Genomic DNA, 18,070 nt, shown 5'->3' on the forward strand with positions numbered 1-18,070 from the left:
CTTTAAAAAATAATAAAATAAAAATATTTTATTCATCTATTTTAGTGAGAGTGAACACGAGCAGAGAGAGGGGCAGACTCCCCCTCTCTGAGCCAGGAATCTGATGCAGGACTGATCCCAGGAGTCCAGGATCATTACTTTAGCCAAGGTAGATGCTTAACTGAGTCAGCCAGGTGCCCTTAATAATCTTATTTAATTTTTAATTTTTATTTATTTATGATAGTCACAGAGAGAGAGAGAGGCAGAGACACAGGCAGAGGGAGAAGCAGGCTCCATGCACCGGGAGCCCGATTAATTTTTAAATAATCTCTTTAAAGAAGAAATTTCAGTCATTTCCCACTACAACATACTGACCCAATAATTGATACTTTTTTTTTTTAAGATTTTATTTATGTGAGAGAGACGGGTGCGCAGGGGGAGGAGCAGAGGGAGACAGGCAGCTATGCACTGCACCTGGAACTCCACACAGAGCTCCATCTCACAACCCTGAGATCATGACCTGAACCAAAATCAAGAATCAGATGCTTAACTAATTAAGCCACCCAGGCACTCCTATTCTGATACTTTTATGATTTCATTTGCCATATTTAAATCTCTGTTTTTAAAGATTTATTCATTTATTTTAGAGAGAGAGGGAGAGAGAGAGTGCGCGCGCACGCACGCAAATGGGGAGAGAAGCAGAGGAAAGGGAGAGAATCTTAATGAGACTCTGTGCTGAGCACAGAGCCCAGTGCAGGGCCGATCCCACAATCTTAAGATCATGGCCTGAGCCAAAAATAAAAGTTGATCGCTTAACAGACTGTGCCACCCAGTCACCCCTTCCATATTTAAATCTTCAATTCACCTGGAAGTCATTTTAATATATGATAAGACGTAAAGGTCTAACTTTTCCCCCAAAGAGCCAGTTGCCCAAGGTATTTTTAGATATGTCCCCCATTTAAAATATAGCATTGTCTCATAACTTTCTCATTTTTTTTAGAAGATTTTATTTAATCATTTGAGAGAAAGAGAGAGAGAGAGCAGGTACACAAGCAGGGGGAATAGCAGGCAGAGGGAAAAGCAAGCTCCTCGCTGAGCAGGGAGCCCAATGTGAGGTTCAATTGAAGAACCCTGTGATCATGACCTGAGCCGAAGGCAGACACTTAACCAACTAAGCCACTCAGGTGCCCATCATAACTTTATCATTTAACAAATTCTTAAATGTTTTGATTTCTTTTTTTTTAAATTTTTATTTATTTATGATAGTCACACAGAGAGAGAGAGAGGCGCAGAGACACAGACAGAGGGAGAAGCAGGCTCCATGCACTGGGAGCCCGATGTGGGATTCGATCCCGGGTCTCCAGGATCGCGCCCTGGGCCAAAGGCAGGCGCCAAACCGCTGCGCCACCCAGGGATCCCTGTTTTGATTTCTATCTAGACTGTTTACCATGTTCTGTAATTTATCCCTTTTTTTAAGATTTTATTTATTTATTCATGAGAGACATCGAGACAGAGGCAGAGACACGCAGAGGGTGAAGCAAGCTCCCTGTGGGGAGCCTGATGGGGACGGAACTTGATCCCAGGACTCCAGGATCACAACTTGAGCCAAAGGCAGACGCTCAACCACTAAGCCACCCAGGTGCTCCTCTCTCTACTGTTCTTATGCCAATGCTATACTGTTTTAAAATATGTAACTTTCTAAAAAAAAATAAAAATAAAAATAAATAAAATAAATAAAATAAAATATGTAACTTTCTAACATACTTGACTATTTTATAATGCACATATCTCCTAAGTATTGTGCATCTTCAAAATGTCTTTGACTCTTCAAATAATCAGTTCCTCCAGATGAACTTCATATTTAATCACTTTCCTATACCAATAAAGTTGAGCGCTTGATTCATATATCAAATAAATTCACAGCTTAAACTGAGATGATCTGACATTATTTATAACATATTACCTTACCATCCAGAGATACACGGTATGGTGGGCTATTTATGGTCCATTATGCCCCTCCCCCACAGTTTTAGTTCTCAATTTATTAATCCCAAGAGCTCTTTATATGAAAAGATTGTTAACTCTTTTGCTGTCAAATGTTGCAATTTTTTTTCAATGTTACCAGCCAATTAAAAATTATCAGAATATTAGTTGACACATTATATAGCTATACAACAGAAATACATGTAGAAAAAGAAAAAAATTCTAAAGTCAGACATTAATGCATTTGTATGGTTTTCAGCCTAAGACTTACAATAATAATAAAAGTCAAAATCATTAAGGTTAAGACTGAAAATAATAAATAGAACACATTACTGAAACACTTCACCTGACCAAAATTTAACTCTATGGACAATTTTGTAACCAGACTAGGACACAAAAAAGATTGCTCAGCAGTTTAAAAGATCATAAACTTCAGTCTTTAAAATACCCAGCCCTGGGCAGCCCCGGTGGCTCAGCGGTTTAGCGCCGCCTTCAGTCCAGGATGTGAATTTGGAGACCTGGTATCGAGTCCCATGTCGGGCTCCTTGCATGGAGCCTGCTTCTCCCTCTGCATCTCTCTCTCTGTGTCTCTCATGAATAAATAAAAAAAAAATTTTTTTTTAAATAAAATAAAATACCCAGCCCTTCACTCTATTTGCTTTCACTTGGTGTACAATTTTACAATTCCTTCTATTTATCTTTCCATTTCTATACCTAAATAAGCGCTCTTGGTTAAAAGCTATTCAAATTCAAAGATATTATTTTGTAACATACAAATTTTTATTGAACCACCTGTCATTTTTTTTTTTAAAGATTTTATTTGAGAGAAAGAGAGAATGTACGCGTGCACAACCAGGTGTAGGGGCAGAGGGAGAGGGACAGACTCCCCTGCTTAGCATGGAGCCAAATGCATGGCTCAGTCCCAGGACCCTGGGACTATGATCTGAGCCGAAGGCAGATGCCCCCTCACCTGTCATTTAAAAAAATTTAATTTCATTTTTTCCACCTGTCATTAAAAAAAAAAATTTGAGAGAGAGAAAGAGAGGGAGAGGGCACGCACGTGCACGGTGGGGGCTAGGGGGAGATGGAAAGTGAATCCCAACCCTACTCCCTGCTGACCAGAGCCCAATGCAATGCCAGGCTGGTTCTCACCATCCTGAGATCCTGACCTGAGTCAAAATCAAGAGTAGGATGCTTAACTCATTGAGCCACTCAGGTGCTCCCCACCTGTCATTTTTTAAAACACATTTTTAGTGAACTTCCCTTCCCATATACATCAACAGCCATTTCCAACTTTAGTCTTCCTACATACTTAGAAGCCACCACTCCTATCCCTTATTTTCAGCAAATGATCTTACCATTCATGACAACTATTCTTTGCAAACTTAACTATGCTGATACTTTATGTACCTAACTCTTTCCATCTGATCTTAGAGAAATAAGTATTCTTTCCCCAAGATCAGTTTAAGACCAATACCTTAATTTATGCACAATGAAGGAAGAAGCAACACTCATTTATTAATTCTCCTGCTTAGGGGCTCTACTCCATAATTCATTTCCCATCTCACTTGTACAATTAAACTGTCATTCCATTTTGGTTTCTGCCATTCAGCCAATAAATATACCCTAGTGTCTTCCATTCTTTAAAAAAAAAAATTCCTTTTACGTTTTATTTTACCCTTTCTACATATCAACACCTCTCTCCCTTCCCTTCCTCAGAGAGCAGTCAGAATGCCTACTTCACCTCCCATTCATTCCATAACCCCATCTCCTAAAGCTGTGCCTTTACCTGAAGCTATTCTCAAAAAATTAACACACTGACACTGGACTACAACCATCAAGAGGAATGGGGTATTTTTTGGTTCCACAAATATTACAACTTTATCTGTGACAGTGCCTATTGGTGGAAGTTGGGACTGCTGAAGGAATCTGATTATAAATTTCTCCTTGGTTCTAAGTTAGATAAAATTAAACTGTAAACAGCCTCTTAAAATGTTCACAAATTGGAGCAGGGGATGAGTACTTCATACTCATACGCATTAAAATGCTTAAAAAGTACCATATTTATGTAGTGATACCGTGTTTTAGAGCAAACAAAGATTAGTAAGTCAAGTAATTAGTTCTATAAATGTCTTTCATCAATTGTCTCAAAATGCAAAATCTTCACAATCAAGAAAGCAAGGAACACAGGAACTCAATACTAAGTATTAGCCCTTGTCTAAGTTACTTACTTTCTCACCTTTAACACAGGGTTATGCCTTACTCTATAGTTTGTGAAGATTAAACAAGACAACATGTGTAATAGCACTTAGCATAGTTCCAGGCACATTTTAAATGCCTTCCTTCACTTTAACACAATGCCACACTCTCATCAGACATACAATTATTTAGAAGTGCACCAAAAAGAAACAATATTAAAACTTTGCAACTACATGAAACAGAAAACGTGGCAAAAGCACCATCTTTTCATACTAGTAATAATCTTCAAATGAAAAGCTTCAATTAGAAGCAAAAGTTACTAGAAGATGACCCATCAAGAATATTTTGAGAGAATTCAAGCAGTAATCGTACTTTGCTTGAATTTCCAATTATTTCTTCTTAGAGTGTAAAAGATTACATAAGATTTAATAAAATGGACAGAGTAAGCATACACACAAAGCTGTAGTTTCCCCTGAGAAAGCCAAATTTAAACAAACCCTACCTTAGGAATGAATCTTAAATACACAAAATTTCCTTAGATATATACAAAAGTAAATCAATGTATCAAAGACATTTGAGATGAAGGGAGATTTTCTCTACACCAGGGCCAAATAATAAAATGAATTACCAAACAAATCTTCTCCAAATATTTATGGAGTAAAAAAATCATTTGAATTATTAGAACTGGTGTAATGAGGCTGGATTTAGTAGAATGCAGCAAGTCAGCTGCTTTCTGAAAAAATATTCTGGGGTGGAGAAAGTGGGCGAGCTTCCCAATTAAACAACTGCCATAAAACAACCATACATACATAAGAACATACACATCTGTTAAATATCAGTTTACACTGTGTTCTAGCCAAATTACTAATCAAGAGGAAGCATTTAAAATCTAAAAAATAAATCCTACTCCACTTCTGGTCACATTTTGCACGGGTAGCTACTGGAGAGAGTACGAGTTATCCACGCCGATTCAAGGCAATGAGGACCGAATAATAAGTCCACTGTGCACATTCAAACGCGGGAGGGAGGAGGAAAGGGAGGCTCCGAGTCCATAAAGTTCTCCTCCCTCCCTAAACACTGCAAAAATTGTCCACGTCTAAGACACTTACCCTTGAAACTCCTTGGAGAGTGACTTGGGAGACTTTTTGTTCAGATTTCTGAGGGGGAGCTATTTAGGAATGCTGCAAGATTGCAACTTTCAAACACACGAACATAAATTCTTAAGTATTTTTTTTCTTTCAGGAAAGATTTTTTTTCCTTTTCCTTTCCAATAGTGTATCACCACTCACATATTAACAAAATTCCCAGGCATAAACAAAAACCAAAGCTTTAAAGAATATACGAAAAAAAAAAACCATACAACTATTTATTCCCAGTAAATCCTCAACTCCCTCTCGATTAGGATGAAAAAGGAGAAACGAAGTACACAAAGCAGAAAAAATGACTTGGGAAAAGGGGCGACAAAAGGAGAAAGTAGGAAGGGGGTTTAAGAGCAGGGCAAAAAGTTCAGCTGATGCTGACATTTAATCTGGGTTAAGGGCAGCCTGTGAAGACACAGGCTAGAAGTGAAGGACTGAGTGGGACAGTGGGACAACAGAGGAAGTGCACGCAAAAGGCCTGCCCAAGATGAGGGGGCACAGGGTAGGAGGGAACACCGAAAAACGAGGAGACTCATTAGGAAGAGACAGCAGCGATCAAGGCCCAAGAGCTTGAGAGAGGATACGGAGACAGGGTCTTCCTACACTGGCAACGCCGAGACCGCACCAGATGCCTCGGGAGGCGATCCTGCTACGAGGGGTGAGGGGTTAACTGCGGGGGTTCGCAGACGTGGAAGGGGGTGCGGCCCCAGGGGTTGCGGCAGGGGAGCAGAGCAGGCCCACGGCCCGTACCTTGTAGTAAACATCGAACTGGATGTTCTCGGGCAAGGAGCGGATGTCTCGGCGGGAGCGGATGTAGTTGTCCACGACAGCGGAGATGGCGGTGTTATACAGAGTCTCTGGGATCCACTCTAGTTCCACGGCCGCCATCTTCCTTCCCTCCTCCTCCGCCTCCTCCGCCTCCTCCTCCCGAAGGCCCCCGCCTCCCTCCGTAGCGAACTCGTCTGCGGCCCCGGAGGATTCGGACGGGCGGCGGCAGCCACGCGGGCACAGGGCAGAAGCGCACGGCCGTCCTGGCTCCTCCCGGGCGAGCTGTAGGGTAGCCGCGGCGCACGCAGGCCCGGGTAAACAGCGGGGCACGCAGCCAGAGAGAGCCAAGCCCAGGCGTCACATTCCGGGTTTGAGAGAAACCCGAGTTCCGTCCCAGCGCGGAGCTCTGCAGGGGCGGGGCTGCGTGTGCGGCGTCATGACGTCAGCGCACGCTGACGCGCCGGAGGGTAGGAATGCGGCAGGCGGAAAACTTGGGAAGAAAAGAGTCGTGATGCTTCCCGCCGAGGACGTATTTTCCGAGGGGGCCCGAGGTGGTGGATGAGGGTGGGCGGGTTGCACTGTGATGAGGAACCCTCTCCCGTGCCGAATTACGCGGGCGCCTCCGTCCCTTCAGCAGATTCCGCCTGGAGAGTTCTTAGGCATGGACCTTTTCGAGGTTCAGGTAAAAGTTTGAATCCTTTCCTCAGAAAAATGCACATTATCAGTACAATGAAAATTACGCATTCAGGGAATTCAGAAAGGATCTAAACACCCTTCCTCAGACACTGGTCCCTAAGCCAAGTTAGGAAACTCTGGTCCGGGAAACCAGGGCTTATCATGGGTCATTGTATAACCATTTGCATTGTTTGAACTTTTTACCATATTTACTTTTTCCAAAGAAAATTTACAAACAAAAAATGAGAAAAAGAACTGTAGAAGAGGGATCCCTGGGTGGCGCAGCGGTTCGGCGCCTGCCTTTGGCCCAGGGCGCGATCCTGGAGACCCGGGATCGAATCCCACGTCGGGCTCCCGGTGCATGGAGCCTGCTTCTCCTTCTGCCTGTGTCTCTGCCTCTCTCTCTCTCTCTCTCTCTCTCTCTCTCTCTGTGTGACTATCATAAATAAAAAAAAAAAAAAAAAAGAACTGTAGAAGAATTTGGCAGGAAGGTTAGCCTGATTATGGAATTACAAATAGTGGTGAGAAGAAAGGGGTTAATTGCCGACTGTGTCAGGGCTTAATAGTAAGATAGAAATGGAAGGTTTCAATTTTCTCTCATAGTTCTAGTCCCAGTCTCAAGAGACTATTGAATAATTGAGAGTACTTGTTTCAGCTCCCTTCCTTATTCAGCCTGAACATCTGCTATTTATGTAACTTAATTTTCCAAGTTGGCCACCTCAAGAACTTTGTGCAATATATTTCTGTCTCAAGAACTTTGTGCAATATATTTCTGTTCTAGGAATTTAACAGTTGCTGTCTGTAATTGATGACACCGTCTGATAGTCACCCTGTAACAATGTAAAACCTAAAGACAATAATATGTCCTGACATTAAGAGCTAAAGGAATTGGAAGTGATTCTTCCAGTTTACCCGGTATTTCTATGTTAAATGGCTAAGTAATTTGGTAAAAAAAAAAAAAAAAAAAAAAAAAAAAAAGAAATACAAGAAATACACTTAATTCTTTTCTCAGTCAATACCGGCCAGCTCTGTAATCCATGAATCTAATAAGATAGATGTGGTTGGCCTTAAGGGTTGCGGACTTACTAAGTAAAAACAAAAACAAATGCCCAGTTATATTTTAATTTCAGGTAAATAATGAATAGTTTTTAATCTAAGTATGTTGCATGCAGTAGTTTTACACACCCGTTTCAAGTCTCTCAAGCACATGAGTTCCTTCAGCAAATTCTGCATCAGGAATTCTTAGATCTTTTGAGGCTGTTTGAACCTCTTTCCACAAACATGTATAATTTTCCATGCAAATATCGCAAGGGACATACTTACACTAAAAAAAAATATTCATTGTTTATCTGAAAATCACATTTAACTGGGCATTGTGTTTTATCCAGCAACCCTACCTCAAGGGATCCATGAATCCCCTGAAATTGAGTGCAGATGTTCTAGGACATTTTGGCTGAATCAGGAACTGGGCTCAGTTCCTATAAGCAGATTAAGCTGTGTTGGACACACATTGATTGCTATATGGACCTTAGTGCTGTTAGGCAGAATTAAACATCCAAAAATGTATATAGACAAAGGAGTCTTTATGGACAAAAGGACCTCTTGATCCCATCTTCATTGTTTTGAGATTGAAAGTTATTAAAATGTATGTGATGGTCTGGGAGGCCCTGACATAGGGCAGACAGATTACCTGAAAAGACAGGGCCCCTGAGAATTAAATGTTGGAGGAGTCAGGACCAGTAGCTGCCTTGTGTACAAAGGACTAAGCATCGAAGGAGCTGAGTGAGCCACCCAGGTACTCCATAAGTACCTTTCTTTTGAATCTGGTTAGATTGTGTCTGCTCCCACAAGTAGAGTCCAGCAGAAGTGATGCTAGGTCAGAAATGGCCATACAGAGTCCATTTTATTCTCTGGAATTCTCATTCTTGGATTCCCGAGGCACCATGTTAAGAAGAGGAACTAGCCTGAGGCAACCATGCTTTCAGAAAGCTCAAGCCACATGGAAAGACTATGTGTAAGCACTTGTGTAAGCACTATGTGTAAGTCAACTGAGTACAGCCTTTGAGTCATACCACATCAGGTACCCGTTATTTCGGTGAAGAAACTTCCAGATGATTCCAACTCCATAACATTTGAGCCACTGTCAGCCACTCCAGTGTTCCCAGCTGAGGGCTCAAGAGTCACAGAGCTGAGACAAGCATCCCTGTTCTACTCCATCTGAATTCCTGACCCACAGGAGCATAATAAAATGGTTGTTGATGTATCACTAAGGTTGGATGGTTTATTATAAAGTTCCCAGGAACCCATCACTTTAGACTGCATATTGAACCTCTTCCCTTTCAGGGCTACATATTGCTAAGGATATAAATGCATTCATGAAAATTATAAAATTCATAATCTGTACTGGACAGTCTTAACTCTCTGACGATGGCTCTGCTACACTACTTATACGACTGAATTGCCTAACCATAGAGTATCAGCATAGAGACAATGATTTTTATCCAATACTTGAAGAATCTTTCAGAGCCCTCCAAGTCTACACCCGCTTATTCAACACCCATTAGCCACATATAAAAAATCACATGGACCTCATAAGTAAGATTGTCGAGGTACATCTATGGTACAACACATGATAGAGGCAAAATGATTGAGTCCTATAACTTGTTATCACCAAAGAACAGAGCGAGGGTTTGTCAACAAATTCTTGTCACTTGGAGAAATAATGCAGATAGGAGATTCGGCCCAATTCTCATTCCTCTGTACTATTACCCACATCCGTAGAAAATTTGTGCTGATTCCATTGTATATAATAAAGGCTTACGGGTCATTTTTGGAAAGACACAAAATAATACAGTGTGAGAAATACTGTGATAGTTTGCATAGGACATTGTGGGAGTGCTAAAGAGGAGATAATGAGTTGGTTGGGGTTGTAGTAATGCTATAACAGTTCCAATGTAGGTCAGTTCTCAAAGTATTTTTAGTTGCAATGAAATTCATAGGAAAAGAACACTTGAACAGATTTACTTGGACAATTAAAAGTAGGTTTGTTTTGCCACGACACTATACCTCTGATTTCTGGGAAATTTAGTAATTATTAGAATGTAAAAAATACAGGAAAAAATGTGAAACAAACTTGTAGTTCTTTAATTGTGACCGTGAAAAGTTGTGACTTTTTCAATGAAATAGGAATAGGAATTAGGTAAGCTATATACAAAGTGATGTAGTCATATAATAATAACTTGAGCCAATCCGAGAGAAATACCATTATCCTGCGTGAGTGGATCCCATCCACGTCCAACTCACCAAATAATTTAGTTAAAATATACAAATGAAGGGCACTGGGGTGGCTCAGTTGGTTAAATATCTGCCTTTGGCTCAGGTCATGATCCCAGGGTCCTGGGATCAAGCTCCACATCAGGCTCCCTGCTGGGCGGGGAGTCTGCTTGTCCCCTTCCCTCTGCCCCTCCCTCCACTCATGCATTCTACCCCCCCCAAAAGAAATAAAATCTTTTAAAAATATATTAAAAATAAATAATAAAATACACAAAAGACACAGATACTTAACTTAGATGACAAAATCTATAGTGAACCCATTTACTGAGGTTAAACAACATACTGAAAGATTTGGGTCCAGGTTTGGATTTTGTTTGTTTGTGAGAGAGCACGGGGGGTTGCAGAGAGAGAGGAAGAGAGAATCCTGAGATCACCACCTGAGTTAAAATCAAGAGCCAGATGCTTAAATGACTGAGCTACCCAGGCACCCCTAGTTTGAGTGAGTTTTTTTAAGTTATGATATATCTATAAGATAGACAGGCAGACTTGGGAAAGGTTTCAGGTGTGGGGGAGAACAAAAACCTTCATAGTTGTTTATGATCATTGAAGACAAGAGAGTATATTGAAATAAAGAAAGAATGTATATTCCAGAGAAAAGAAAAAACTAAGAGATCAAATTATAATCTACTCTGTAACATCTCTTATAATGATATCATGTCAATTATATCATGTATGGATGCCTTATTTCCTCAACGGGTGCATGAAGATCTTGAGGACTGGATAGTAAATATTGTGTATTTCAGAAACCAAGCCTAGTGCAGACATACATGAGCATTTAATAATTAGATTAATAAATAGGCCTTCCTACCTCTCTTGGGGAAAAACCACACAGTTGGCTACATTGCAAAATATTTACTTCCTTTACACTCAAATTTTCAAAAACACATACTTTAAAGTATTTTGTTTCTTTTTTATTTTTTATTTATTTTAAATATTTATTCATTCATTCATTCATTCATTCATTCATTCATGAGAGGCAGAGAGAGAGAGTGTCAGAGACATAAGCAGAGGGAAAAGCAGGCCCCATGCAGGAAGCCCGATGCAGGACTCAATCCCAGGACTCTGGGATCACACCCTGAGCCAAAGACAGACGCCCAACCACCACCCAGGTATCCTTGTTCCTTTAAAAAAAAAAAAAATACATATATATATATATATTTTATTTATTTATTTGGGAAAGAGAGCATGAGGGGAGGGCCTAAGGTGAGGAGGAGCAGGAGAGGGAGAAGCAAACTCTTCACGAAGCAGGAAGCAGTATGTGGGGCTTGATCCCAGAACATTGGGATCATGACCTGAGCTGAAGGCAGATGTTTAATTGACTAAGCCACCCAAGCATTCATATATTGTTCCTTTAAAAAAAAAAATTGTGGCAAAATATGCATAACATTAAATTTTCTATTTTAGCTATTTTTAAATATACTAAGCATTGACATTAAGTATGTTAACAATGTTGCGCAGTCATCACCACATTCATTTCCAAAACTTCTTCCTCAGCTCCACCAAAAACTCTGTACCCATTAAACAATGATTCCCCATTTCCCCCTCTTTCCAGCCCCTGGTAGCCTGTAACCTGCTTTCTGTCTCTATGAGTTTGCCTATTCTAAGTACCTAATATAAGTGGAATCCTGCCTTTGTCCTGTTGTGCCTAGTTTATTTCATTTAGCATGTTTTGAAGGCTTATCTATGTTGTAACATAACAGAATTTCATTTTCTTAAAAAGATTTTATTTTTATTTTTATTTATTTACTTTTTTAGAAAATATTTTTAAAATTTGTTTATTTTAGAGAGAGTGCAAGCACGTGAGCCAGTGAGCAGGGAGAGGGGCAGAGAGGGAGGGAAAGGGACAAGCAGACTCTGTGCTGAGTGTGAAGCCCTACACAGGGCTTGATTTAACAACCCTGAGTCCATAACCTGAGTCAAAATCAAGAGTTGGACGCTCAAGTGACTGAGCCATCCAGAAGCAGCATATTTACCTATTTCCTTTTTAAAAGTAGGCTACTTGCCTAGCGTGGAGCTGAATGTGGGGCTTGAACTCACAACCCCAAGATCAAAACCTGAGCTGAGACCAAGCGTTGGATGCTCAACCGAGTCACCCGGGTGCCCCTAAAGATTTTACTTTTGAGGGATCTCTACATTCAATGTGGAACTCAAATTTACAATCCTGAGATTAATAATCACACATTCAATTGACTGATCCAGCCAGACACCACTTTCAGTTTTTTTTGTTTTTGCTTTTACCCCCTTTTATTAGTGTTTAAGGCTGAATAATATTCCATTATATGTATAAAATACATTAGTTTTTCCATTCATTTGTGCATGGCCATTTGGGTTGTTTCCAACTTTTGGCAATTGTGAATGACACTGCTATGAACGTAAATATACAAACATCTGTTTGAATCCCTGTTTTCAATTCTTTTAGATATATACCTAGGAGTAGAATTGCCAGATAATTTGGTAATGTTACCTTTAACTTACTGAGGAAGTGCCAAACTTTTCCACAACAGCTGTACCATTTTATATTCCCACCAGTGATTCACAAGGGCTTCAGTTTCTGCATATATTCACTAACACTTGTTATTTTCCATTTTTTTCATTTTTTGATAATAGCCATAGGGCTATAAGTGTATTAAAATATTTTTGTGTTCCACCAAAATTCACATTAGAATTATGAGCTAGCCCAATAAGAAGAGAAAGTATAGGGGCACCTGGGTGGCTCAGTCAAATAAGCATCTGGCTTTGGCTCGGCTCATGATCTTGGGGTCCTGGGATCGAGCTCTGAGCTTGGCTCCCTGCTTGACAGGAAGTCTACTGCCTCTCCATTTGCCCACCTCCCTACTCGTGCTTTTTCTCTCTCTGTCTGAAATAAATAAAAATCTTAAAAAAAAAGAAAAAATATATTAAATACATAGTTGAAGAGGCTAAAGTTGTGTTGGAAAAAACAGGCAATACACACCAAGAGCCTTAAAAATATGCAAATTCTAACTTAATTTATAGATATTTTCTCACATGTTCAAATAGACATATGTATAAGGATGTTCAAACAGCTTGTTTATGTGCTTATGTGTTTATGCCCTTTTAAAATATGAAGAGCAGCCCTCCCCCCAGTAGACAGCGGATAGAATGGTTCTATGCTATTTGTTTTTAGTGAGAGGACACAGAAGAGGGAAACAAGGAGCCTTTTCTTTACTTTTGCATTTTAAAATTCTAGGCCCTGCAGGGAAACAGAAAGAATTTATATGCATAGACAACACAGTAGATTTGATGAATAGAGCTTCTCCCTCCCTTCCAGTTTCCCCAGAAAAGAGAAAGAAAGGAAAGGGGAAAACCCAAAGTAAAAAATATAGGAACCTGATAATGGTGGAAGTGCCCTATACCCTGTCCCCTTACCACGACTACCACTTACTTCTGCACCTCTGTATGGATCCTAGAGTATAGGATAAAAAAGGTTTATGGTGGTCTGAGTGCAGAAGGTTTACTTTCATAAGTGGAGTCTAGAAAGGCAGTAAGAAGGGGCATCTGGGTGGCTCAGTGGTTGAGCATCTGCCTTTGGCTTGGGTCGTGATCCTGGGGTCCTGGGATCAAGTCCCACATCACATTCCCTCTGGGGAGCCTACTTCTCCCTCTGCCTATGTCTCTGCCTCTCTCTCTGTGTGTCTCTCCTAAATAAATAAATAAATAAATAAATAAATAAATAAGAAAAGCAATAAGAATGCATAGTAGGAATGGTTGCCTGATAGGCTCAGGCAAGTGAGCCTAAGACAACATCACAGGGCCCCGCAGCATGATATGGGAGTGGTAGAATAACTTTCTTTAATTACCTGAGGGTAACCAGCATCTATGAAGGGCTTTGAGCAGCCCAAGAATTTCTCAGAATAATTTGTGCCCAAGAGCCTTACATGGCCTCCCAGAGCCACTGGCAACCTGTCACAGGGGCTGATAATTCCAAAGTACCAGAGAGTGCCCATGAGGGAAGAGAGAGAAATTTGTCTCTTTAAGAACCACTGAGATCCAGGGGTACCTGAGTGGCTCAGTTGGTTAGGTGGCCAACTCTTGATTTCTGTTCCAGTCATGACCTCAAGGTTGTGAGATTGAGCCCCAGGTCAAGCTCCATGCTGGATATGGAACCTGCTTCAGATTCTCTCTCCATCTCTCTCTGCCTCTCCTTCATCTCTGTTCAGGTGCACACACTCATCTGTGTGTGTGCGCACTCTCTCTGTCTCTCTCTCTCTCTGAAAAAGGAAAAAAAGAACCTCTGAAATGCAAAAGGAGGAAAGTACAGCAGTGATGGGCACAGACCATGGCAAAGATCTAAATAGGATGCTGATGAGCAGCCTGGGTGACTCAGCGGTTTAGCACGGCCTCCAGCCCAGGGCCTGATCCTGGAGACCCGGGATCGAGTCCTATGTCACGCTTCCTGTATGGAGCCTGCTTCTCTCTGTGTCTCTGCCTCTCTCTCTCTCTGTGTGTCTTTCATGAATAAATAGATAAAATCTTTTTTTTTTTAAAGATTTTATTTATATTTCATGAGAGACACAGAGAGAGACAGATGCAGAGGGAGAAGCAGGCTCCATGCAGGGAGCCCTATGTGGGACTCGATCCTGGGCCTCCAGGATCACGCCATGGGTGGAAGGTGGCACTAAACTGCTGAGCCACCCGGGCTGCCCAATAGATAAAATCTTAAAAAAAAAAAAAAATAGGATGCTGATCATTAGCCAGATAACAGATCTAACCTTTTTTAGTTCTTAGATTAACATGACTCAAGATTCAAATGTCAGGGACAGAGAGTCTGATTAGCTAGCTTGGGTTATGTTTACCTTCGGCCAGGGGAGTACGAGGCAATATAATTGACTGGTTACCAAGGCTATATCAAGTAGAAAAGGGGTGGTTACCTAAAAAAAGATAAATCAGGTGATAGTACCAAAAAATGAGGTCAGGGATATCTGGCAAGCAAAAACTACAGATATGTATTGAATTTACCAAGCATATTCCTGGGTCAAAGATACAATACCATTAAAAAAAAAGATTTTATTTATGTGTTTTGAGAGAGAGAGAGAGGGAAAGAATGATACAGAGAGAGCATGAATGGGTGTGTGGGGCAGATGGAGAGGAGAAGGAGACTCCCCGCTGAGAGGGGAGCCCAGTGTGGGGCTTAAACCCAGGATTCTGTGATCATGACCTGAGCTGAAGGCAGATAATCGACTGAGCCACCAGGTGCCCCAATACTATCTTTAATCTACTTTCTGTGGGCAGCCTGGGTGGCTCAGCGGTTTAGCGCTGCCTCTGGCGAAGGGCGTGATCCTGAAGACCTGGGATTGTGTCCCATGTTGGGCTCCTGCATGGAGCCTGCTTCTCCCTCTGCCTGTGTCTCTGCCTCTCTCTCTCTCTGTGACTATCATAAATTAAAAAAAAAAAAAAAAAAAAAAAAAAAAACTAAAATATTTAAAAAAAATTATATCTTTAAAAAGATTATTTTTTAAAAGGTTTTATTTATTAATTCATGAGAGACACAGAGAGAAAGAGAGGCAGAGACACAGGCAGAGGGAGAAGCAGGCTCCATGCACCGGGAGCCCGACGTGGGATTCGATCCCGGGTCTCCAGGATCGCGCCCTGGGCCAAAGGCAGGCGCCAAACCGCTGCGCCACCCAGGGATCCCTTAAAGATATAATTTATATAAAGGTGCACATTTTAAGTGAACAAGTTGATGACTTTGGACAAATGTACAAATGTATCTAACCACTACCCCAATCAAGGTGTACATTTCCACCTCTCCAGAAGTACTCTGCCCCTTTGCAGTCAGCCTCCTTAAATGCCCCACCCCAGGCAACCACTGATATGATTCTAAGATTATTGACTAGTTTTATCTGTTTTTGAATTTTATATAAATGGAATAATTATTATTTTTAAATATTTCATTTCCCATTAACTTCTTAGCTATACATTTATTTTTTCAGTGTTTTCTGTAATGCTAATAATATGTATTCTTAACTTATTACAGTCTATGTAGTCAATACTGTATCTTTTCCCACTTCCTACTTTCTAATTAGAAAGCCCCTATTTATGATGCTTCCTCCTTCACAATGAAATAACTTGACGACGAATAAAAATTTACAAATAAACTTACCTGCCCTCCTGTATTTTGTATGATTGTTGTCATATATTTTCCTTCTACATTTGTTATAAACCCCACCTTACTTTTTTGTTTTGTTTTGTTTTAAACATTGTCTTTCAAGTAAATAACAAGAAAAAAGAAAACAATCTTTTTCATTTTCCTGCTTACTTATAACTTCTGATGCTCTTACCTTCCTTCTCATAGTTCCAGCTGTTTGGAAAGATACAATCATTTTTGAAGACCAAACTTCTTTCTAAGTACTTTATACTCTACTAATTTATATTCCTGCCAGTAGTGGCAAGGATTTTCCTATATAACAATAAGAACAAATTAGAAAATATAATGGAAGGGTGCGTAGGTGGCTCAGTCAGTTAAGCATTGGCCTTTGGCTCAGGTCATGATCTCTGGGTCTGGGGATTGAGCCCAAGTTGGACTCCCTGCTCAGTGGGTCTGCTCCCTCTCCCTCTGCCCTTCCTCCCTTCTCGTGCACACTCTCTCTCTCAAATAAATAAAGTATATTTTTAGGGGATCCCTGGGTGGCGCAGCGGTTTGGCGCCTGCCTTTGGCCCAGGGCGCGATCCTGGAGACCCGGGATCGAATCCCACATCGGGTTCCCGGTGCATGGAGCCTGCTTCTCCCTCTGCCTGTGTCTCTGCCTCTCTCTCTCTCTCTCTCTCTCTCTCTCTGTGTGACTATCATAAATTAAAAAAATATATATATTTTTTTTTAAAAAAACATCGATTTTTTTTAATCTGTTGTTTTTGGGGATCCCTGGGTGGCTCAGCGGTTTGGCGCCTGCCTTTGGCCCAGGGCGCGATCCTAGGTCCTGGGATCGAGTCCCGCGTTGGGCTCCCAGCATGGAGCCTGCTTCTCCCTCCTCCTGTGTCTCTGCCTCTCTTCTCTCTCTCTGTCTATCATGAATAAATAAATAAATAAATCTTTTTAAAAAAAAATCTGTTGTTTTTGAAGTACTGCACCCTATTTCCTTTCTTAGAGTGGTGAATTTTACCTTTTATACAATCATAGTTACTGTTATTTTCTAATTATAAAAGTAATAAATACCTATGAAAGGAAGTTTGGAATACAGAGAATACTAGGGAAAATTTTACTGTAATCCTACCATGTAGAGGTAATCACTATTATCCTTAAACTTTTTGTGTTTTTAAATTTTTTTAAGGATATAATGCACACTTCCTGTAACAATTTCAATTAATACATGGGCACTATAGTGGAAATCTTTTATTTTTGCTTGTTCAGTATCAATTTCTTCTTTTTCTGGTAATAATACCCTGATTTTCCCTTGGAGAACTCTCTCTCCCTCACTTTAAGTCCATGTGTTTCAGATGGGACTGACCCTATCACCCTTCAGCTCCAAGGACTAGCACAAGACTCAGGGTTGGTCAGTGATGATAGACCAGGAAGACTAATGGCAAACAATTCTGGAACTTTGGTTGACACTATTGGGAAAGAGAAATTCTCTTTCTCTGCTGTGACTCAAATGTAACAACTAGAATATATTGGAAATGATGCTGTGTGACTTCCAAGGACATAGCTTCCGCTTGGCATTCTATAATTATTCATTCTGGGGTAAGCCAGTCACCATGTTGTGAAAATAACTCATATAACCTTGTAAAATGGACCCTGAAGAGAGGAACTGAGGCATCAGCCATGTGAGTCCTTGAAAGGGGATCCCTCCAGTCTCAGTTGAGCTTTCAGAAGACTACAGCTCTACCTGACATCTTGACCAAATCTTCATGGGAAATCCTGGTTCTGGATTTCCAGCACTGCTCAGCTATGCTGCTCCTGATCCATAGAAACCTTGAGAGATAATAAATATTTGTTGTGGCTTTAAGCCACAAAGTTTTAGGGTAATTTGTTAAGTGGC

The 18,070-nt window shown here is 40.7% G+C and overlaps 1 protein-coding gene and 1 long non-coding RNA gene across 3 annotated transcripts in view; one reads left to right on the forward strand and one right to left on the reverse strand.

Annotated features, from left to right (window-relative positions):
* The window catches only part of APPBP2 (amyloid beta precursor protein binding protein 2), a 69,987-nt gene extending 63,494 nt beyond the window's left edge, over positions 1–6,493 (reverse strand). The window contains exon 1 of the mRNA XM_077852353.1: positions 6,051–6,493. Within this exon, the coding sequence (XP_077708479.1) occupies positions 6,051–6,188 (138 nt within the window). The 5' untranslated portion in view covers positions 6,189–6,493. The remainder of the gene's footprint in view (positions 1–6,050) is intronic.
* The window catches only part of LOC144286191 (uncharacterized), a 45,974-nt gene continuing 34,323 nt past the window's right edge, over positions 6,420–18,070 (forward strand). The window contains exon 1 of one of the 2 annotated variants that reach the window (XR_013354261.1): positions 6,420–6,750. This is a non-coding gene — a long non-coding RNA (uncharacterized LOC144286191). The remainder of the gene's footprint in view (positions 6,751–18,070) is intronic. The other variant, XR_013354260.1, reaches the window with a different exon arrangement.

The sequence above is a fragment of the Canis aureus genome, chromosome 16, assembly GCF_053574225.1.
Source record: "Canis aureus isolate CA01 chromosome 16, VMU_Caureus_v.1.0, whole genome shotgun sequence".
Classification (NCBI taxonomy): domain Eukaryota; kingdom Metazoa; phylum Chordata; class Mammalia; order Carnivora; family Canidae; genus Canis; species Canis aureus.